At 35.1% G+C, this 24,897-nt stretch overlaps 1 protein-coding gene across 1 annotated transcript in view; it reads left to right on the top strand.

Annotated features, from left to right (window-relative positions):
• The window catches only part of LOC140152710 (bestrophin-4-like), a 239,588-nt gene that overhangs the window by 197,521 nt on the left and 17,170 nt on the right, over positions 1 to 24,897 (top strand). Inside the window, 7 exon segments of the mRNA XM_072175171.1 lie at positions 7,503 to 7,662; positions 7,665 to 7,743; positions 12,122 to 12,327; positions 14,462 to 14,537; positions 14,539 to 14,614; positions 15,686 to 15,763; positions 21,819 to 21,974. Coding sequence (XP_072031272.1) covers positions 7,503 to 7,662; positions 7,665 to 7,743; positions 12,122 to 12,327; positions 14,462 to 14,537; positions 14,539 to 14,614; positions 15,686 to 15,763; positions 21,819 to 21,974 — 831 coding nt within the window.

The following is a 24,897-nucleotide window of genomic DNA, read 5'->3' as shown; positions in this document are numbered from 1 at the left end:
AATATTAATTTGTAAAATTAATAAAAAAGAATAGAATTATGTTACAACTGATAACAAACATGCTAAGGTTTAATTCGATCAAGGATTCATTTTTCAACATACATGTATAGGGGGAAAAGAATAAATCTCTGTGATATCTTTTGATCTCGTTTTACACATAATTTATTCTTGGAAACCTATTGTACTGTTGTAATTAATACGAGTGTACGAGCACAAAAATGCGTCATAAATTTATACCCATTTGTGTACTTTGTAACTTACTATAAATCAAATGTTAAAACGTGTGGATGATTAAACCAAAATTTGGAAATGGTTAGAAGTCATTAAAAAATTCATTCCTGTGTATTTTATGGGTTACATATCGATAAGAAATTACTTATCATTCATATAATAAATCATTTATGGTTGCTTATTTTTCTTATATTACTGATCAGACTTTAATATTTTTCGAGCCATGTTACCAGCAGAGTGCCAGGAAAGCAATTATCATAATTATTTTCAAATGAGAACAAATGTTATGGAAGATGGAAGAAGACATATTTATGTGCTTTTACATCATAGTTTGTTTTAATTGATAGTTTGCAAAAAAGATTGTGCAATAGTAACAAACTTCTGTTTTGCATCATTATTGTTACTGATTACCCTCAAACAAACAAAAACGTATAAAAAGCAACAGAACAAAGCAAATACGTTTCTATATACACAGGTATGTATACAATAGGTTTATATTTGACTGGTCTTTAATTTTTTTTTCTTCAAAATTTGTCCACACGAAATTTGTATATTTATCGGTGTTAACCTATTGTTTCGTGATAGGTCGTGCTTTTATAGAGTATCCAGTAATTTGCAATGCTCGCGGTACCTCATGGATTTATAATTTGCCATCTTTGTTTGTTCTAATAGCATGGGAAACAAACATCCCGTGTTAGGAATATAGTCGCATCACAGTGAAAATAGTGCAAGCGCAAGTACTGTACATTGTCACTACCAAGGTAGAAATCTCCAGGGACAATCTTATAGGTTAAGCCTCTTTTGTATTCGAGTGCAATATACAGTTGGCAATCCTTACGATTTGCAAAATTGGAAAGTTAAAATTTATTTCAACGTATGTGAAAGCTTGAAATCATTCACATGGGTACTAATACGCCTAGTATTGGGTTCGGTATAGCTTTAGACAAACGAGGAGTTTAAGAAAATTCCGTGTTGGTTTTGAAAGGAAATATGTAACATAACTAAAAAGTTAAGTAGTTAGGGTTAAAAAGCCAATCTCCCAATGGTGGCTGAATTCTATAATTTTGTTTATCAAATCTAATCAGCCGTAGAATATGACATGTTAACGAGTGGTCTTATGTGTTTAATTTAAATCTAACAAAACACGTTTTAATCGCAGATAAAATACTCAAAGAACGTCCCAATAACAAGGGTATCGTAAAGTTGTGACAAGATGCGAGTCAAAAGGTCACCAGAGATTATTCATAAGTACTTTTATACAGTTCATTGGAATTATAGGTTTTGCGTTCTGGTGTTACAGTTTCGTACAAGTGGTGTTAAATGTGTTGTTTCAAATGCGCTTGTCACATTCATCAAGAAGATCTTACCATTTCCTCTGTGTACAATAATCCGTACTTGGTAGCGGATAGTACGGGATGAACTATGTGTGATGAGCAAGACCTCCAACCGTTACAAGAATCTTAGCACCCACTACATCAGTGAACTGCACTGTTTAGGGCGCACACCTAGCACATTTAATGACTTCATTGGGTTTGGACGACTGGCACATTGGTAAATTGATAAATTGAGAATTTCAAAATATATTTTGAAAATGTGGTGTTTCATTCATTGTTCTTATTTAATTTGTATTACAAATTATATTTCAATACTGTTTCGATAAGGAACTACAAAAGTAATACAAAAATTATAAGAAATTAATTGAAATGATATTCTTAAGAACCATAAGTGGATAGTCACTTGGCATTAAACATATCAGATATGCTTATTACATTTACACATGTATGCCAGCTAAAGGTAAAAAGGCACTTAATTTAATGCCCACGTCTCACGTAGGCACTGGCATACCAAAAACCCACGTGATTTGTTGTTTCAGATAAATATAATGGACATCATTACAATGTATAAAGCTACTTTATTACACATTGGCCAAAATCGAAGTAGCAAAAGTCCTAAAATGACTTCTGATTGAAAAATCTCGCCAATCCCACCAACTTACACAAACTGTTTTGTTTTTGTTGCTGTTATTGTTCATGATCTGCTAAATGCGGTATAAAGTGAGGAATGTAAAGATACGATAGCCATGTTGGTGCCTGTCGTGTGGCATCAATGATAATGGTCAGAAGTTGAATTTATCATAAGGAAGAAAGGGAAATTCGCATGCATTCAGCCCTCTTAGAAAAAATGGGTTGTATTTAATAAGAAGAATCCATAGCGAGTTTTAATATTTTTCAAACGGTAAACCTGAGTTAAAACATGTAAACCTAAGTAAGAGTTTCTAAGTTGAACCGAGCAAAACACAAAATATTGACAATAGTTGTTCAAGTAATATAAACGAGGTTCCAGACCCTGATTGATGGTTGCACAGTAATTGAATGCAACTGTACTAACACTTTCATGCAATCGACTGAATTATTTATGCTTGTCAGTTAGGTTTACAGCATGCAATTCATGTGAGAGATAAAAGTAAGACCGATTTTCATTTAGAACAATGAAAATGAAGTTAATTCCCTGCTGAAGCGGTTAGTTACTAAGTACCAAGACATTGCCAGACACGAGATTTTTCACATTAAATTTGGTGTAATTTAGATCTTTCTTCTTTATGCCAAAGGGAGTTTTGTAATTGACACTAGGTCTTGCCGTTCAAGAGAACAAATGCACACCAATAGTCTTTGTAAACATGGTAAAACACATACAAAATAAATGAATTTTTTAAACCTGAAATTGTATCCCAATCCGCGCAATGTCGACCACCGGCAAGTAATCCATTTCAAAGCAGCCTTGACAACGGTTTCAGCATTTCATACTTTTCTTCAACATAAGATAGAATGTGGCTAACACAAAATGTATAGATTTGTTGCTTTATAGTAATGAATTGTAAAGTTGTATACATAACAGTTGAACATATCATTGCCTATACTTTCTGTTAACTCAAATAAACCTCCTAGCTTGCGACAGCAGCACCTAAAATCTTCAAAGATCCACTTGCTCAATGTAACAGTACTTGTCCTTGTTCTATTTTCACTGTATTGCAACAATGTTTTCAATATGGGATGTTGGACTTAAAACCACCATCGTTGTATTTATTTCTAAAACGGATGAAAGAGTTTTGTTGAGTTAATTGGGATGTTCCAAGATATTACGTAGGTAACATTTTCGATGTATTCACCGGGCTAGCAATAATGATAAATATAAGAGAAGAAATTTAGATATTAAAGAAAGTACACGCTTTGATAGATAAATTAGCTATCAAATGGTTACAGAGTATGGTATCACCCCCTTCAACTATATAACAATGCGGTAATTAAGCTTAAAGTGATACCAATATATCGTAATTGCCACAACGATCATGAATAAATTATGTACTTAAAAAATGAAATGCCCTCAAGTAAAACGAGTGAATATTATTCGTCTTTACAAAGTACTTTTAATGTTCGCTTCCATTATGTCACCTTAATTGCAGGTAATATACATACATTAATCCTTGCATCAAAACGTTTTATACGTAATTATGTGTGCACACCTAACATAACCCGGAAATGTGGTGTTATTTGCCATAGTAATACGTTTACATGTCCTTATACATACCTCATTTGTGTCTGCGTATTGCAACTATACTTGAATTACGCAAGTATTAGCGACTAATTATGCCGATAGGAATGTGCATACTTGTTACATAGCAATTAATGTTTGCACCCGTGAGGTACCCAATGTATCGAGGGTTAAGATGGTAGTTGAGGTACTAGACTTGTTACACATTGAGCACGTCAGTTAGCGGTGCCGATAGACACCCAACATTTTGTGTTGGCTTAAAGTACCATCTCGTGTCTAAAACTAAGCTTGTGATCCCGCTTACTTAAAGTACCATGGCAAAGGAATCGAGCTGTGTATACATGAGGGTCTAAAGGTAATGTGTGTAACGTGTATCCTAAGTTCAAAGGCGTCGCGTCAAGACCCAACATGTATTTTGAAGGTTTTCATCTTACTTTTCCCAAGTGAGGTCCACTTTATTTCAATGAAATGTACCTATGTGATCCTCTCAGCCTGTAATATTATATTTCCTTTATCATTATTTTCATCATGCTTGTGAGAAATAATGACCCACCCTTAGATCTGTTGCGGGATTAATGAGGATAGCCTACATTGTAAAGTACTGGTGATGGAGGATTAATTTCAATCGCTTTTAGCGATACATAAATTTGAGTGACTCTAACGTGAAGTAAAAGGTTCTAATGGGGAAATGAAAGTACAAACGATCCACGCGATGGATGATCTGCATAATGGGTGCACGGCGAAAGATTTGCTAGACAGGTATTATATAACAACGGCTACTGCGAATCAGCGAATATTTGCTATTAGTAAATATATATTACAATAATCACAACGGATTTATGGAAATAACATATGCAGACAACGAAGTAATACTTTCAAAAAAATCTTCTTTGGTTATCAGTTTTGACAACTCTAAATGTAGCTTACGTTCCGTTAAACATTGTTCTGTAGTATACCTTTTTTGCCATGTTTGACGCTTTTCCTTTAGAGAACGTTTTTTGCACCAGCTGTTCAGAAAAAAAATTATATTTGCTGAAAATGCATCTTTGAAATTGACAATAATATTCTAAAGGCATTTCCGTTTTCTTAAACATTGATCCGTTTTGTGCTTTTCTTTCATTTTTCTTTTTGTGATATTTTATAAACATTTTCTTGTGCCAGCTGTTTCGTCTAATGTCCCTACCTTTAACCACACAGCCTTCTTTGCTTTAACTGTATTTGCCAAGTTGTACACACAGTATGAAATAGATGCACACCTGGGAATTTTGTACGTGCAGTATGATTACTCACCAAGGAACCTTTTAGAGTGGATGTTATTCCTAAATGCTGTTATCACTGCAAGTTGTTTGGGCTTAAAATAAAACAAGGCCTCAAAATTGCCTTTACCGTTATTGACCTCAGTGCACTTAAGCAATCTATGCCGCCATTTTGTATCTGCCACATAAAACACAAGGATTGTGTTTGATCATTTAAATGATAATCGATTCCTTCTTTATAGTTTTACAAATACAATACATGCAATTAAACTTTTGAAGGGCTATATCCATAATAACTATAACACGATAGTTAATTTGATCGACCTAGTTGGAAGTCAGAATAAGCTAACATGATTTTAACATGTTGGAATAGTTATTAATTTATGCTTATAAGGCTGACATTCTGACTTGTCTTGAGCTCTTTTTACACCTTTCACGATATCACGATGGGCTGTACACTAAGATTACACTCGTTTCTGATTCGTATACGCATGTCCTCTGATCATACGTAGGCGGTTAATGGTTTAATTGTGTGGTCGTTCAATTCACTTCACACTACCTCAATTTTTCTAGACTTGCATGAAATACTTCATTCTTGGGGTCCAGAAGAGGGCTGTACTATTTTTCTTGCATTTAAAGCCCTATTATAACATTTGCTGAGGAGAACGCCCTCAATTTTTCTGGTTTTTACACTATTGTAATGTACATTAGTTAACAAAGATACTCTGAGATTTTGAATAAAACGCAGGAACCGTCGTTTTATTATTACGATGGAAATATTAGTCCAACACGTATGTGATGTTTATAACACAGTATGCACACGGCGTGCGGGACACACATACACACACATCAGAGGGTCGTACTATTACAACCGCCGGAGTAGCATGCATTGGCGCTAGTAGTAAATTCCAATTTTCTTTGCTTTACCTCACTTGTTCGGCTCAAAATTAAAAGGGGACATATCTGACAGTAAAAGCTAACATTTTATGGAAAATGAATACTAATCTATTTTTTACAGAAATGTTATAATAATTATGGCTTTAAGTGGGCAAAGCAAGAATGCAGTTAAAACACATAATATAATTTAAACGCCTTGTGCCGGGGTTATTTTCTGGAAGCAATTCTGCAGCAATTTTGCTCGACATAATTCTAAAAAAATGATACCGCAAACTCAAAAATGATCTCATCATAGTTAACATAAATTCACAGGTTCACTGAAACTATTTTTGAACACAGTAACCAATTGTCCAATTATAATACACATATGCATGGAAAACAATTTCAAGGACAACAGCGCCAATTGAACTACTCGTACAGACGTTTGACGTGGATTGTGTCATTTCTATGAATTGTACAAACTCGCCGTTGATGGCACATTAAGTGAACAATTGACCTGTTTTTATTTTACTCCCCTTTAATGTTGCCAACATTACTGCAGCTTAAAACGTTGTTTCCAAATGCATTTATATTATGTAGGCCTATATCGGTATATAATTATAGTGGCTATAAAAAAAGCAATATTAGACTCGTTTAACGTGTTCAAAAATGTCCATTTTAAATGTTACGATACGAATAAGATCAACTGGATAAAAATGTGACCAATCAGATATCCCATTTCTATCGCAATGTATGCATATGTATTGTAAGGAGTGTAGTATATCTTTGTATTATTACACCTTTTACTTACATAATGATAAGTGCATTTTGGCTACATTGTTATGTGTGTCACTGAATATCTCTTGTTTGAAATATCTTTTCTATTTCTATTATGAACTTCACCAACATCCGTATCAAAGTCAAGAAATTTGAGATTTTAAAGTCAATACTCATCATTGTTTGTAAAGATTCAGCTGCTGTGTGCTTGTCTTTTTGTACTGAATCGATAGCTAACCGCTTAAATGCTGATATCGAATGTGGACGTCAAGTGTATTATTAAAAAACAAAATCAAAACAAAAATTATAGGTATTCAAACATGAGTCAAATGAGAATAAACATGTTCAAGTTTACTTACTTTCCTTACTTTACATTATGATTAATACATTTATGAATAAAACTTGAAAATTCATTAACATTATTGTCAAAGAAAACGGAAATGTTGATGTGATTTGTACAGACATGGCTCCGATTTGACGCAAAGCACGTGTCCGTATGCAAATCAATAAAACTTACGGTTAAGGGCCATTCAGTTTTTCAGTAGTTTTAATAATTATTTTCAATGATTTAAGACAAGCCGCGGCGTCTTGGTGTGCGTTTTTCCATTGCGACAGTCCAAGCATTTACCGTTGTCGCTGTGATTTTTCGCTAAACAGAACTTTTTCCCGGTTTTCTTCTTCTCCCCAACGGAAAAACTCCTGCAAAATATTGAAATATATATACAGCATTTTTATTGACTTGAATACACCATTTTAGCACAGTGCAGTCTATCATAAATTAATGTGTTTTCTTCTTTATTTGTGTCTTTTCAGTTTAAATTACACGGATTTGCAAGACTCCTATTTCGATGGAAAGCAAGCGTTTATAAGTTACTTTGGCGAGAGATGATTGTGTTTCTTCTGTTCTATTCAATTGTTAGTGTCATATACCGACATGCCTTAAAGGGAAAAGTCAAAACAAATTTTGAAAAGCTTTCCTGTACGCCTATGATTACACCAAAGTGTTTCCAATATCATTTGTGCTTGGTTTCTACGTCACAGTTGTGTTTGACAGGTAAGTCGTAACACTTACATTTTGCATTTTTAAAATAACGGTTAAAGAACTTCATCTCCAGACAAGCAGATAAATGATGGTGTTTCACAAGGCTGAATTCTTAGGCCTCTCTTATTTTACTTTTTCATTAACATGATTAGCGTATTAGAAATAAAACGATATTATGAACTGAGTTTTGAAAACAATGCACACTTTTAATCCAGAATTTTGACCATTCCTGTTGCAGAAGTAAACAGGTCAATATTGACATTGTAACCACAATAACGCGTTATGAGTGAATTTGATAGACAGCCGAATATCGACTCGTCGCTTTGTTAATGTCATGATCCGATATTAATACTTGCAAGTATAGGGGATCAGATACAGAGAGCCAGAAGGCAGTATATCAATTATTTAACGGAGATATAGCGTTAGTATTAATTAAAAGTGCAATGCATCGCTGCTGATCTGCTGCATGCTGATAAACCGTTCATCCTTTAGAGCATTTTGACACCTTCAAAATAAACAATCGGTTGAAAAATGAGATGGTGCGTGCCAAAAAACGACGTTGGATGGGGTTCGTTTTCGACCCCCTCTTTTATACTAATTTGAAAATATTATGGCAATTTTCTATTATTGTTTGATGATTTTAATGGTAATTTACATCGTTTGGTGTCCATTGGTCCCATTTATTCAATTTTATTGCAAGTTCGAGCTCCAATTTAGGATGTGAGTATGAACGGCCGCTTCCATTAAACAACATGTAATACAAAAGTATGGGCAGGTTTCCCCTATATTAAAAAGTGAGCGCTACAGCCACACGGAAAGTGATGAGGCTATAAATTTCATAATATTTGTAATTGGTTATTATCTCGTGTATGATAAATTAAAGAAACAAAAATATGTGCAAAAAGTGTCATTAAATGACAAAGTGCCCTCTTACTAATTTTACTCTAAAACATTTTAAAGATACCGAAAATTTTCTTTCAACACACAACTTACCAGACCTAAAATCATACACAAAATACCAAAATGTATAATATAATAATCTTTAATATCTGGCTATCTGGAACATCAACATTTTATAGCCTATCACAAATATAATACTTGAAAAAAAAAATTCTTGCATAACATGAAATTAACGAAGAGACGAATCGATATTTGGCTGTCTGATGATATGTAATCAAAATACAAGTCACTCAATGAACTATGTGACGCAATTATTCAAAATAATCCGTGCGTATTAGTTCGCTAAAGCAGTTTACGGCTACTTAAATATGACTATTTTGTAGAAAACTGTTCAATGTCAAAAATTATTAATTTAATATAAAAATCCAAACAATAAGGCTTTAACAAAGTAATTAAATTCACTTTGAAAGCTATAAATGTGTTATGTGTAAAATCAAGGTCATAACTAAGTTCAATCAGAAATTTGTCCGGCCTATCTTATCTTTGATAAGTGACAACACATATGTCTCTTTTTGCCATCTTTAATAAAGGTCCGTGTCATGCCTTTCATTCCGAGGCTTCCATCACCAGTTTTCTAATATCTTGTGACTATTTCTGGCTACTGCATTATTTATCATACACGTCTTATATGAACTTCTTTTCTTTTACACGCCGATGTTATTTAAAATAACAGACGTAAAGGGCCGTGTACCAAGCTCAATACAATCATTATTTTAGCTAGTTATTATAATAAGGCGGGTCGGAAGGGAGCATAACATAGCGCTTGCGCACATATCACTCACTCACTCACTCATCATGCTGTTTCACCCTCTGCTGTGTGAAGCCCCCTCCAGCATTTTCCATATACTTCTGTTCCTAGCCGCTGATGTCCAAGCTGTTGTACTCATAAAGGTGGTGATGTCATCTCTCCAACATCTTTTTGTCCTCCTCTTCTCCTCTTTCCACTCATTGGCTGCCATCCTATAAGTCTCTTCATCCACCTGTTATCCTCAGTTCTTGATAAGTGACCTGCCCATCTCCATTTTGTTTCTTTAATCTTCAGCAAGATATCTCTGACTCTATCACGCAATGAGAGATGGAGCATTTTCCTTTCCATAGCTCTCTGTGTTGTTGCCAATTTATTGTGTCTTCGCCTCAGTGACAGTGGTATGTTTTTATTTGTCAACAGTTGTTTATGCATACCAAAGCATCTCCATCCTGCCCAGGGAGGTAAATAAGGATAATTTACTGGGTGGGCAATTTAATTTATTTTTGCCCTCAAATAATGGAAAATAATTTACTGGGTGGGCAGCGATAATTAATGGTATCCAGGAGTTTGGATTTTTTGGAAATGTAGACCTGTTTTTGCGTACAATTTGGCTCATTGTTGTAAAAAGTGGACATTACCCTCCCCTTAAATACATGCATCTTCTGCCTATTTTTAGAATATTCATGTAGCAACTTTTGTAGCAACAATTGTATATCATATTATATTTCACTTTGGTTATTTAGAAATCTTATACTAATTATCACTCACCATTACTCCTACGTAGAAAAAAGCAGTCAAATTAAATGGTAATTATTATAATATGGTGCCCAATTTTTTGTGGGAAAAATAATTTACTGGGTGGGCACTTTTGGGCAATGGGCAAGTTGAATTTTCTGGGTGGGCAAAATAATTTACTGGGTGGGCAAATGCCCACCTAGTTAACATGTTATTTACCTCCCTGATCCTGCCTTTATACGGATTAGGATCTTTCAGCTGTGTTGGTATCCATTCTCAAGGTCTGTCCTAGGTACTTAGAGTTGTGAACTTTCTTGATCTGGTGATTTGCTATTGTGTTTTTCCTTTGTGCATTTGCAGTCCAACATGTATACTTTCTTTGCACAAGCTGTTCAATTGATCGTCCATATCCTTCACCGATGTTGTTGTTAGGGCAACGTCATCTGCAAATCTAAGATCTGTTTACATCTCCCCGTCAATGTTGATTCCTTTTCTCTCTAGGTTGGACTTTTTGAAAACCTCTTCCAGTGCTGCTGTGAAAATCTTTGGTGATAATGTATCTCCCTGTCTCACTCCTCTCTCTATTCTCACCTCCTTGGGAACATCATCTATGTGTATTTTGGCGATGGCATCTGATCATCATCTAGGATGCAGATGTAACTTTCATTTATTCCGATTTTCCTTAGTGCATCAAACATATCCGTATGCTCTATGGAATCAAATGCTTTCTGGTAGTCTATAAAGCCAAGACATAAATCGAGCTTGTATTCATTTGAATTTACAATCAGTTGATTTATTGCCTGTAGGTGATCTGCGGTTGAGAATCTCCCCCTAAAACCTAGCCTGCTTGATCTGGGCTGATTTTGGTCTAATGTAGCTTTTAATCTGCTTTGGATGATTTTCGTAAATATCTTATACACATGTGCAAGAATGCTGATTGGGCGGTAGTTTTTGATGTCTGCCTTATCCTCCTTTTTTTTCTTTGGCACCTTCTTTGTTTCCAGTATTTGATTGTAAAGATTTGTGAGCTGTAGTATTGACTTTCCTGCTCCGGCTTTGATTGTGTCACTTGTAACTTCATTAATGCCTGGTGCCTTGTTATCCTTCATTTGTCTTAAGGCCTCTTCTACCTTGTTCTGTAGTATTGGAGGTGTCTCTGTTGCTTCAACGCTAATGTCTTTTGGTTTGTCTTTCTCTTTAGTTTTTGTTGAAGTATACCGGTCTCGGTAGAACTCTGCACAAATGGAAATGAAATATAAATACTATTATTCGCTTCCTGGACTCATTTCCTACAATATCAATGAACAGTATGCTTCGACTATATTTATAAATACGTATTTATAAATACACAAGTGACCACCTCCGCGCTGCCATAACAGCTTGTAGACAGTAAGTCTCGAAGTGACCTTCTACACGGCGGGCGGTCTTCCTGTACATTTGAATGCAAATGCGCGAGGCGGTAAACAAAACGAGACTACTGTGCAGCAAAAACTGTCAATTTTGTTCAACTTGTGATTATATTGTAAACGTTACGGTCGATAAATATTTTTATCTGTCGGCAAATACTTTCAAAATGTTGTCTATAATGTGTAATAATTTTGCTATTCAATAAATACTCCAATTTGATGATTTTATCTAAAGAGTTTCTATCCTTTTCTGTATTGTGTTCAATGGCATGAGGATTTGGTCACCCTTGCTGGTCTTAGTATATCGTGCATATTTATAAAAACGTATTTATAAATATAGTCGAATCATACTGATGAATGAATTAATATCAAGAAGTGCACTGCAGTGATTTTGTTAAAATGACTAAACCTGGAAAAATATTGCTCCTGCCATCCGACTCGCCGTAAGTAATAATTGCTTCGTTATGAAAGGATCTATTAAATATGAGCCTGAAAATGACTTCTTATTTTGATAATTATGATTGGTTTCTTTTCTTTTCAGGTGGTGGACACAATTTAAAGCCATTCCATGGCCCGATCGCGTGGTCTATAACATATCAGCTCATATACAGGGATGTGATGATGAGGCCCGTATGATTAGACGAACTTTAGTAAGATATGTAAATTTGTCGGCCATCTTGATTTTTCGTGCTGGAAGTAAAAGAGTTAGAAAACGTTTTCCAACACTCGCCCACGTTGTTGAAGCAGGTAAATATCAAAATAAGTAGAATTTGATGTATTATATTCAAAACTATGTTGTCAGTACCTTTGACATGACAGTTGTGATAATACATGTGAGATTCTTTTGGGTTTTGAAAATGTGTTTCTCAGGTCCCTCGTGCTCTCACACCTAAAAGTCATATTTAGGATTTTCCTTTGTCTATAATGTGCTTCCTGACTAATGTCCTATCTAAAAATCTGTATCTTTTATATATCTTGTATTAAGAATTCAGAATTGCAGCACTTTTAATAAAAAGCAAGAATTGCTTTTGATACATTTCGTTAGCTGCAGCCTATTTATTAGACACCTCGGTATTATTGGGTATGTTGATATACGTACCAGGTGTCCCAATAAAAACAGAACCCACATTGCGCCCTCTTTTTCTCCTATTTTTGAAAAGTTGATCAAATACATTTTGGTATGTCAAGAAACCTTAAATTGTTAGCTTTACTAAACCAAAACAATAATTTCAATCGGCTCACAATTTTTGAAGATATGCCTTCTTTAAGAAATGTACCAGTTTTTCACTCTGTCCACGGATGAGGTTTGGCTACATCAAAATTAAAATGAAACGCACGGTTAATGACATGGCTAGATAATAGCAATAGGCTTTGAAACGCATTCACTATGAGCGAGGATCACCAGTTAGCCTCCAACATCTTCGCAACCGTATTACTGCTGCTTTCGCGAGTATACGGCGCACAAGGAGGGCATGCAATGCATGCAATTAATGCAATGAGGACGAGGCCTGGAACCCGAAGGAGGCAACCAGATAGAGGGCAAAGCACCTCAGTAAATTCACTTCAGAAGAACCAAGGACATTCCAAACAACCCTTTTCAGGCTACCTTTTATTCCAACAAGAGAAATGACATGTTGTATATAAAAAGAAAGCAATAAACAACAAAGTAAGAAACATAATAAAACAAAAAGGCATAAATAACCAAGAAAAAATAAGTTTAATTGCAAGTATAGCAAGAGAAGTCCCATCCCACATCCATTTTGCCGACAAGTTAATGACACTTAACACAATCCATAGCCCATAGGCCCACCGCTAAAGCCCACTCCATAAATAAAATTTGTTATTTTATAAACTTATCATTGAAGAATGTTTGATATTCATGCATGGTACGTGTACTCCTTTTCAATCTTTGAAGTAGCCAAACCTCCTCCGTGGAGGTACACTTCTTTAAAAGAGAATATCTTCAAAATTTGTGAGTGAGCCGATTGAAATATTTATTTCGGTTTATTAAACCTAACGAATAAAGGTTTCTTTACATACCAAAATATATATGATTAACTTTTCAAAATCAGGAGAAAATGAGGGCGCAATGAGTGTTCTGGGTTTTTTGGGACACCCTGTATATGATGGATTTCGAACAATTATATCTTGCACTGACTACGGTGTTTTTTTATTCATTTGGAGAGCGATATGCATGGGTGATCTTAAACAGTGTAATTGAGTTGTAACTTTTAGGTCTCATTCAATAATTAATTTCACGATAATTTCTTTCCCTTTACCGTGTGTATATAAGATTATAATATTGTGCATTAATATACAATATCTTTATTATTTTACCACAAATGTTTGGTATAAAAGCATTGCCGAGGTTACACAGTGAATACAGAGCAAATAATTACTTTGGTTCTATTGAAATTGTAAAACACAAGAGCATAATTATTTTCTAAATTTAGCATATGTTCTTGTCAGAAAAATCGTTCCACCAACCGTACATTTTCACCTGCATCAACATATAAAATCAAGTCGCAGCAGTTTTTTAACGAGTAAAAAATCAGAAGCTCTTAGAATAATTTCACAAGAGTGAAATGACAATCATTAGGGCCTCACCCCCCCCATGGTCATCTTTGATGGCCGGTGCTACCAGGTAAGGTGTTGGGGTAAAAATATTATCACTAAATGAGCGCAAAGGATGGATCTGCGATTAGCTTAAGTCGTTTGGGCGTGAATGCGTGCGGTGTTTTTTATGACGGATATTAAACAAATCTTAGGGTGGTTACTACACTCCCCCCCCTCCCTTCGTAGTTCTATGATTACATTAATAAGCAAGGGCAACTGCCTTCTTGCACTAACGCTGTAATTTGATGATTGTGATTTTTTCCAGGGCTTATGACAGAAGACGAAAAGGAAATATGGAAAAGTATACCTACGAAGCATCCGAAATATTGGGTTCCATGTGTGTTTTACAAATCTTATACGACTAGCTCGTAAACAAGGAAGAATTCAAAGTGATCCTGCATTGAAAACTATAGTAGACGTTGGTATTCAGTTTTTGTCTCTTTCGTATAAAAATACACCATTCTCATGTGTCTTGATCTTGCTTGTTGCTGGTTAATATATGCATACTAAACCAAACCATATATAGCATTCAGAATTCAGTAGATCACCAAGATGCTACAAACATATGCATAGACATGAACATATATGCGCGATATCTGACTTCATTTAAAATGCACATAATAGATTCTTTAATCTCAAAAGCCTTCAAAAGTGGCCTGTATTGTGTATCTTTTATCCATGTTACCCTTTGCCATGTTTGCTAAAGCCTAAAATTGTGTTTGTTTGCCGTAACCCTAACCGTACCAAAATGCCAACGTATCTTTTTATTTTTCAATTTCAAGAACAAAATAATTTTTTTTGTAAGTATGTTTTATTAATATATTCAATTCTTAATATTCACATTCTGAGTACGTTTTGCCCTTTTCTGCATTGATACCCAGTAGCACACACTCCAAGTTCAAGACGTTTTAAAAACAATGGCTGGCCGACCTACCGATCCCCATATTTGTCGTCCATTATGCCAACCAAACATGCATTCATTTCTTACATTCATCCCGGGCATTAATCTTTTTCATACATGAAAAAATCATCAAATAACATCAAAAGTTCAATAAAAACAAGCAATATTTTGATGCCTTAGCTTAAGTGAAAAGTAGTCTGATAAATATGTTAAAGCTTCGGATTCTAATAATGTCAAATTGAAACACTGATAATAGACATTTAAAAATAGTCCATGTAACTTCATACAAATGTTAGATTGCAAACCGATATTTACGTTGATGACTGATTGTTTGTCTGATTGAAATAGTAAGGTAGCCGATTACAGAGTATCCTTGAACTACGACAATCAGAGACCGTATAAAATGAATATGCTGATGAAAACTGACAGCGACAATCATCGTCAAATTTACCTAAGTTTAACAATGAGTCGGTGAATATATTGATAAGGATTGAAAAATCGTATTTGTATTTTTTCTCGTTGCTTCTCTCAATCATTAATGACCATTGAGAAAGCTTATTTGAAATTTCTCCTTTTTTTCTTTGACAGGAACTAAATAATTTTCGTGATAAATGTGACGAGTTATACGGTTTCGATTGGATAGTAGTCCCCTTGGTTTATACACAGGTAAGATGGTTAACTCAAGTCTGTTATAATTCCTTACGCGTGAGGTGCAAACAATTTGAATGACAATAGGTTAATGACGTAATGTGATCCTAACATACGTGGTGCGTGATTGGGCGCCTTTAGGCTATAGATCCACTTTACTAGCAACTGGAATTATGACAGATGTTTGATTTTTTTAATCTCTGCATGATTTTTGTTCTCTCCGTCTCTCTCCTTTATTCAATATTCTATAGTTTGTTTACTATGAAAGAGACCTTAAAGGAAGGTGACCTGATATATTTGGAAAATCAAATTCTTTAAAACTTATGTATAACATAATTACATAAACTGTTGTCCCTTTCAAGCATTCATGCAAAAAGATCATGTAAATGTTCATTGTAAATGCGACTAATTCTTCATGGAATTACTGACATATAATATAGCGTAAAACTGGTAGTCTACAGTGTTTTTTATTAATGATACTCATCATGATCATGTAATAAATAGATATCAAATGAAAGATCCTATTTTTCTCATTAACACACTGAAATAAGGAGTTCTAAGTCGGTGTATTTCCGAAGATATCATCAAAAAACTGCTGAATTAGTCAAAAATATGGTATACCACATTTGAGACTAATTCAACAGTTCTTCGGAAATACAGCCTGTCTCAAAAAATATTGTGCAAGTGAAAGCGCCCTCTTTAACAATTAGAAAATACCGTTGTGACATGATGCTTACATCAACGTCAAGGGCGTAGACGTAGCTCTCTGTTCGATTTGCTTGTTTAATCTCGAGATATGTCTAGTTAACGACGAAAGGGTAAAATCACAATTGTGCCACTTTTACTAGGGAAGAGGGCTTTACATGTAAATAAGTGATAGCATAAAGTTTATCAAGAGTTCCTTCGTGAATTCCAAAGAATGCATCAATTACACAACAATAAAGTTTTTTACTGTTTTTACTGTTTTATCATGATAGCATCAAGTTTATCAAGAGTTCCTTCGTGAAATCAAAAGAATGCATCAATTACACAACAATACAGTTTTTTACTGTTTTATCATCATACAGGAATAATGATTCTCTTTTTCAACTTAAAACAGATTAAAAGATAAATAAATATTTCACATTCATAAAATTAAATACATGTGCATGTCAATGATTTTATCATGGTAAATACTGTTCTCTTTGTCACTCAAGACATACTAAAAGACAAACAAATATTGCACACTTATAGGTTAATGAACGCGTATTACTTGTTGGGGGAGAAATTAGATAAAATAATGCACGCGCACTGATGTTGATGCATCAACATCAGCTATAATTGATTTACATGTACAGCTCTCTTCCCTAGTAAAAGTGGCACAATTGTGATTTTACCCTTTCGTTGTTAAATAAACATATCTCGAGATTAAAACAAGCAAATTGAACAGAACAAACGGCATTTGAGAGCTACGACTGCGCCCTTGTCGTTGATGTAAGCATCATGTCGCAACAGTATTTTCTAATTGCCAAAGAGGGCGCTTTTCACTTGCACAATTTTTTTGAGACAGGCTGTATAACGATTTGGAACGTCTAATTTCAATATGTTAATGAGAAAAATATGAGCTTTCACCTGATACCAAAATATGCATTTTGATAGGGTAAAGTTGGGGATGAGGCTGTCAATCAGGTCACCCACCTTTAACATCTGAACACATATGTATTAATTATGAAGACCTCAATGCAACAACAAAATAATTATGCAAATAAGGGTGTACACTTGTTTTGACTTTGAAGAAGTATATCAATGATTGTTAAGAAGTGATAAGGTATAAGTGATAAGGCAATAACTGGTAAGGCAATAAGTGATAAGACAATACTAGTAAGTGATAAGGCAATAAGTGATAAGGCAATAAGTGATAAGGCAATAAATGATACGGCAATAAAGGTGACGTGTCATGTCAAAATCAGACACTTTTGGGCAGGTTATAAATTTTGAGGTTTTTACATATCTTAAATATAGAGATATTTTGCTCCATAACGCCATTTTCCCCAATGAAATCGGACATTCCTAAGCGAAGATAATGAGTTCGTAAGTTATGGTATTATAAAATTGGAAATTGAGATATCGGCCTTTAAAAATATTATTGACAATGTTGAGAGTAGGAATTACCTTGAAAATGTCTCAAAAAATACAAGATGCCAGTTATATTCCGGTCTGAAACTATCAGACAATATTTTTAACATTAATAACATCACAAATTCGCAACAAACCCAAATTGTGAAAAAATCACCCCGGGCAGATTTTTGGCTCTATTTCTCCATTTACGATCCTGCCCAAAAGTGTCTACTTTTGACATGACACGTCACAAATGATAACGCAATAATGATAAGGCAATACGTGGTAAGGCAATAATAATTGTTGATCTGCGGTGTAAAACTAGGAGAAACATATCAAAAGCTATAGTAAAGTAACATAGCTTTATATTTGCATTTTATTTTAATTCAATTCACCAAAGATTTACTGACAGCGATCAGCTTCTTCATGTTATTGCTTGCCAAATAAATAAACCTAAGATCAAAGGTACCGTGAAAGAGGATACTGGAGGTCGGTTGTGGAGCCACAACTGCTTAATGAATACAACATGAATCTAACTTTGAAAGCTATTATAGTGTATGGGAGCGCGCTTAAGGTTGCCATTAATGCTGACATTGAAAGCTTACCCACTTTCACAAATCTCCTCACATGTGTGAAACACGTGAACGGGAACTGTCCACTCTGTACTTTTAAGGGAAGCCGTTTGTCACATTCTTAACAATTGTAATCATATGTTTGAGAGATGTATTTGCTGGCATAACAACATTATCAGCATCGTAATTTCTGCTACGGAGAATAGCCAACTTGTTGAGAATAAACGCGTTCTCATCATGGCGGACATTGACGGAGATCTTACTACAGTGGGGACAGTTCCACCATGTTTCATTCCCACTGTACAAACCAGATATTGTTTTCACATTTCCAGATGTAAAAAGAGAGTATTTTATTCTTCTGGAACTCACCGTGCTTTTTAAAACTAACATTGAAAAATCTCACACCTTAAGGTCGACAGATATGCTTCCCTGGTAGGCGATGTTGCTGACGCTGCAGTTTAAATTACTGAGATCTTACCGCCGAATAAGATCGTCTTAACCACCCCTTGCACATAGTCAAGTCGTAAATCAAATACAAATATATCAAGAATGACAACTCCAAATTAACTATTACGTCTTAAAGTAGCCTACTAAAGTTGCATGTCTGTCGCCTGATATTCAATTTGCTAATTTGCCTTTTTAATCCGCTTTTATTGTATATTTATGTTTGTAATCAATTATCGATAAAAAATGTCATTAATTAATTTATAATTTACTTCAAAATTATTAAGTTAGATTCAGAGTTAAACCAAAATGATTTATTTATTCATATATATATTTCATACACTCTTAGAGAGTGAGGACCAAACAAAAAATGCCAGGAATGTGTTAATTGTGTATGATTGCACTGGTGCGCACTCCGTGTACTACGCGCAGTTCTTTCGGCCACGTTCGCGTCGAGTGGGATTTATTAATTTTCCTTGCCGGTTAATGCATTTATATTTGCTTGTATTTTTCAACATCTATAGTGATAAAACCTAAAAAGGTTAAAATCTGTGTAATTTTGTTGCTCGAGAAAATGTACAAAATGATACACTTGTACTGAGATGTTGATGCATCTAATACAACCCCCTGCGAGACTCGTGTAATAGATGCATCAACGTCTCAGTACGCCTGCATTATTTTGTACATTTTCGCTTTCAACAAGCAAGCAATACGCAGCAATACACATCAATGTATAATTTTACTAGCACTGCTTTGATTGGATTTTCAATATTAATTTTTCTTTCATCTCGAAAAAGAAAGGCCTGAATATATCATGACTAAACTAATGCACCAAGCAGTTTGCCTTTGTTCAGTATTCCAATAATTGGTTTTAATCTTTTGGTCTAGTTCCTGCTGTCATTCAATCATGACATCGTTCTTTGTTTACAGCATTTTAGCAGATACAAAACCATGTCAGTTTCCTTTGATGCATTTAGAATATTTTGGTCAAACACTGAAATATTCACTTATCAGATATCCGAATTTCACGGTCCCGTGGTATTACCTGCAATTTTGGCATTCATCCCTATGTAGAGTATTGCTCTGGTTTCCTTATCACTCAGTGACTCTCACAACATAATGTACCGTAATGATTCGCCTAGTGGCGCACATGGGTTGCCTTACGAAAACCTCACATACAACTAGAGAACTCCCTCCTCTGAAAATACTACAAGAATTAAGAGTTTGTGTCTAGTTTGTGTCTAAAATTCTATGTTTAGGGAGCCCATATGATCCATTAGGCGAATCTTTCAGTCACATTTTAAAATACTGTAATACAATAACTACATTGAGTTTTGTTGCATGATTTTACACTCTAATGTAAAAAAAAAAGTGCCCGTACCGTGATCAATTCAAAGGAGTGAAATAGTGAGTGACAATTTAATGACTTTAAATTTGTAAAAGAGTAAATATCGCCTTTTAAAAAAATAAAGAAAGCGAAGCAAATATGTTAAAAGAACGAAAATAGTGAAATTCGCTATAAATGTAGTGTTAAATTCTACTATTTTGAATTGATCACTTAAGGCACTCCATTAAACATTGTTTCTTCACTCTTTAGTAAGTAGGCTAGAAAAATCCATTTCTAGAATAGTCTCACAGCTCTCAATAATACTTCCCCCAAACATATTCTTCGGAAAGAAGCTGAAACACGAAAGAAGACAACAGAATGCCAGTTTTCACACTAGTGAGACGCTTTATCGACAAGACGAGAATTGCATGCACTCAAATGTTATATACTAGTATATAATTATAGCACTTTCACTGTCAATCCTACATGTTGTAATCTTGTTTTGCACTCTCATGCATTGCATGTTAATAATTCGAACAGGTGATTAATGTAGCGTAAAAGTAAACCATGCTTCTATGTGTCTGGACCTGTTTCATATTCACGAGGTTGTCTCCAGTTAAACCAAAAGCTGTCTTGCTTTCAAACTTAATATGCATGTTTTTGTTGCTATTGATGAAAATTCAGAGTTGAATTTATATTACTATTGGCAATAATTTTTTTCTAGTAGTTTAGTATTGTTCCTCGGCATACATATTTGCAATTAAGCTTTTGAAGTAAAACTATTATACCGTAGAATTCCTTTTACAAGCATTCTAGATGCCTCTAAATGAGTGCTTTTGACAAAAGCGACGAAAGGCAGACACATTCCACAAAACATTACTCTACATACATGTTTGTACAGCCGCCTATAGTATCTGCAATAACTTTTGTGGAGGGTGTCTGCCTTTCGTCTCTTTCGTCCAAACAAATCATTTAGAGGCATATCCTTGTAGATGTACATTATTTAGAACCAAAATGAGAAATTTCATTGCGGTGCTTTCAATTCAGTTTTTCAATCTATAATAATTCCAGCTCTGAAATGTAAAATTTGTTTAGTCATGGCAAAATCCTTTCAATTTCACCATATCATATTCACAGTTTATCTTTTTTAATTATCTTATTATAGCACACTTTGCACAATTTGCATGACCTCTTATTTTCAAGTTTTACTAATTTTAATATCATATAATATTGATTTATTTCTATATACTTTGTTTTATTTGACTTGATTTCTGAATTAATTACACATTCTCCTCGCATGCCAATCCATTGTGCGCGATGTGATATTGAGTCAAATTTTGCATCCACACACATACAGGTTGTCACTATTGCTACATACAGCTACTTCGTGGCATGCATTATGGGAAGTCAGTACCTGGTACCAAGTGAAGCAAATAAACACCACAGTACTATTGATATGTTAGTCCCTGGTTTTACAATGCTTGAATTCGTCTTCTATGTTGGGTGGTTAAAGGTAAGACCAGCAAGGCTGCATGCCGACGATGTGTGCACGCACTAGTCTGCAGTCTGTAGTTTTTCTGTAACTTTTGACAAGTTTTGGGCCGTTTTGTCGTACCTTTATTATGAAACACAGGTAGTAACAATCGCAACATATAGCTACTTTGTGGCGTGTACCGTAGGAAGACAGTATCTAGATCCAAAATCTGACGACGTGGATTCTAATCAGCTAGATCTGTACTTTCCTGGATTTACCATGCTAGAATTTGTTTTCTACGTGGGATGGTTGAAGGTGAGAAGCATGTATGGATTGAATTGCCCACATGATTTGGTGGCTAATTTTAGGGCCTTTGTTCAAAACGATTATGAAATTAACCTTTCCTAAAACAAGGCAACATTTACGTGCAATACTTTTCCTATAACATTTAAGGGGGTACTACACCCATCGCATTTTTTTGCGGGTTTTTTGCATTTTGTGAAGAAATGAGAAAAAAAAATTGGTCAAAGTGGTATGCAAAATGAAGGGGCAAATCTTCTCGTTCTATTGGTGGCATCGGTATCGATGTAGCTTACATGCTTTTAAAGGGACATGCCCAAAAGCGGTACATGGGGTCACTTTTACAAATTGGAGTATATCTAAAATTTCAGAATTGCTACCGTGAAACCAGTCACACGCACAAATTAAGCATTAATGTCAGACCCTAAAAGTACCAAAATATATATTTTTTGGAAATGCATTAATTATGCACAGCTTTGAAAACACATGCTTGGCATCACTTATCATTATTAAAGAAAATAAACTTGTTTTTCCCCTTCCAGTTGACAATGATATGCAAAATTTGTGTTCGCTAGCCAGCACATCTGTTTCAGGTTTGAAACAGTAAAATCTTAATGATAAGATAATGCTTGTTTTTTAGTTCTAGGCGATTTTTAGGGTCGCCATCTCAGTAAAAGACAAACACTGAATACAATGTAAACGCTATCACAAGTACATGTGTTTGGCACAAAAATGTTAATTTGTCGCAACTTGTTGCACAAAATCAACTAAAGTGAGAACGTTCACAATGTATGTTGGAGCATAATTAATATGCCACCATTTTTACTTACATCAGAGAAGACAATCCTGTATATTTCACTTGAAACAATTCCTGCCAGATGATATTTCCGAGTTTGTGGAGGTCGCCATTATAATTTTGTATTTTGGGGTTGGGCGATACCGCCGATCGGTACTGTGGGTCGATACGATTAATTGGTATCGGCCATACGATACCGGTAGGCTACTTTTGACAGAATATAGAAAAAAATAAAATGTATTATTATGAAACGTATTGAAAACAAAAATATTCGAAAATTTAAAACAAATAATTATAAGCAAATATTCTAATCTTTCATTCTCGACTTCACGCCGTGGGGGGGGGGGGCACTCGGCAACTTTGGAGGTGACGCGCCTGTAGGGCTGGATAAGACCCCTTTTTCAGCATCGCTGTCACCCAAAGACCCCATATTTTTTACAAACACATGCTCTGTCACCCGAAGACCCCCTATTTTCCCCAGGCGGCGAATGGCATGATCGAGCCGGCAACTTGTGAAACCGCCCGGCCGTATGGCATTTTCCATATCGCTACTTTGTTAGTTTTGTGGGGTTCATTATCGAACCCCAACGGTTTAGCTTGTATTTATATTATTTATTAACATAGGCCTATTTGTTTGTGATATTTCAATCGTTTTAAAATTTCAAAATAATCCCATTCAATTACACGGTTGAAGATGAAAATTTACTGAATTTAGAGAATGCAATGCGACCACCACCTGATTTTTCCATTTGATCTGTCACCCAAAGACCCTTGCAAGTTCAATTTGAACAGCAACTTTCATTTATCACTGATTTTGTTACTTATTTTGAAGAAAAAAACAATGAAATTTGAAGCCATTTAGAACTAGAAATTCGATTTTCGAGGTTTTTGCAGCGCTGTTTCGGCTCTCACCCAAATATTCCATTTAAAAATAAGGTCATGTTCTCACCCAATGACCCCACATTTTTTACATTTTGCTCTCACCGAATGCCCTTAGTGCGAAAGTGCCAGCCCTACACCTATAATCCATTTCATATTGAAGTGCCCCCCGGGACTTCAGGTAGCGAATAAATTGTGTGGTATAGTGATTTAATTCCAATGGATTGTCCCCGGATTGTCTATGGATATACTCAGCGGCATACCATGCGTGATATGTGCGAGATATTTCGAGTGATAGAGGTGAAGTTTATGATGTTGTTTTTTGCAAATTTCCAATGTTTTTCGCCTCCAAATGTATTGGGAACTTTCATAATGATTGCATATTAAAGACCCATTCAGTGATCCCAGCGCAAGTGTAAAAAATTAAAATTGTTTGAAGGATAAGTCATTCAAATTGTCATTTGGTATTTTTGAAATGACAAATTTGGCAAAAAACGAAAAAAAACAGCAGTATACTGACGAAGTTGAAGCCAGTGGCGTAGCTGCCAAAATTGCCTGTTTGGGCCCCGCCCCCTGGCGCTATTTGGGCCCTCGCCCCCTAGCTCAAGGAAAAAAGAGGAAAAAGGAGAGAGAGAGAGAGAGAGAGAGAGAGAGAAAAAAAAGGAGAGGAGTGGGGGGGGGGGGATGGTACTATATAATATCAAAATGTGTTGCTTTTAGGGCGCTAGCACCTATAATCTCTTTTTTCTCTCTCTCTCTCTTCACTTTCTCAAACCACCGGAAAAAATTGGGTCAACCTTTTCGGGCTGTTGAGGAAGGGCGGCTAAATTTTGTTTGGTGAATTTGGGCCCCCCTGGAAAAAAATCCCAGCTACGCCACTGGTTGAAGCCCCATTCAAATACACAGTAGCTAATTTAGATACTATCAGTATCTAAATTACAGATTCGTGTAAAATGTCTTTCGGCTGAACCACTCGCATAGGCTATGTTTAGCACATCTATGACAATGACAAAGGTACCGAAATCTGAATTTTGATGATTTTTACGATCGTCTGGATGAGCAAATCACTGAATGGGCCTTTTAATTATTTTATCATTTTGGGAAAAAAAAAGAAAAATCTAAAAATTTAAAACGATCGTACAATTAGGGGCTGGGGTATGAACGTTTGGACAGTATTTATTTTGGGACATTAGAGCACATCAGACATATCGAATTGCATTCTGAATATGAAGAATGTCATTCCGATATCAAATAATTTCGATT

Source organism: Amphiura filiformis, chromosome 5 (genome assembly GCF_039555335.1).
Source record: "Amphiura filiformis chromosome 5, Afil_fr2py, whole genome shotgun sequence".
Lineage (NCBI taxonomy): Eukaryota > Metazoa > Echinodermata > Ophiuroidea > Amphilepidida > Amphiuridae > Amphiura > Amphiura filiformis.
This window is presented reverse-complemented; position numbering and strand designations above follow the sequence as displayed.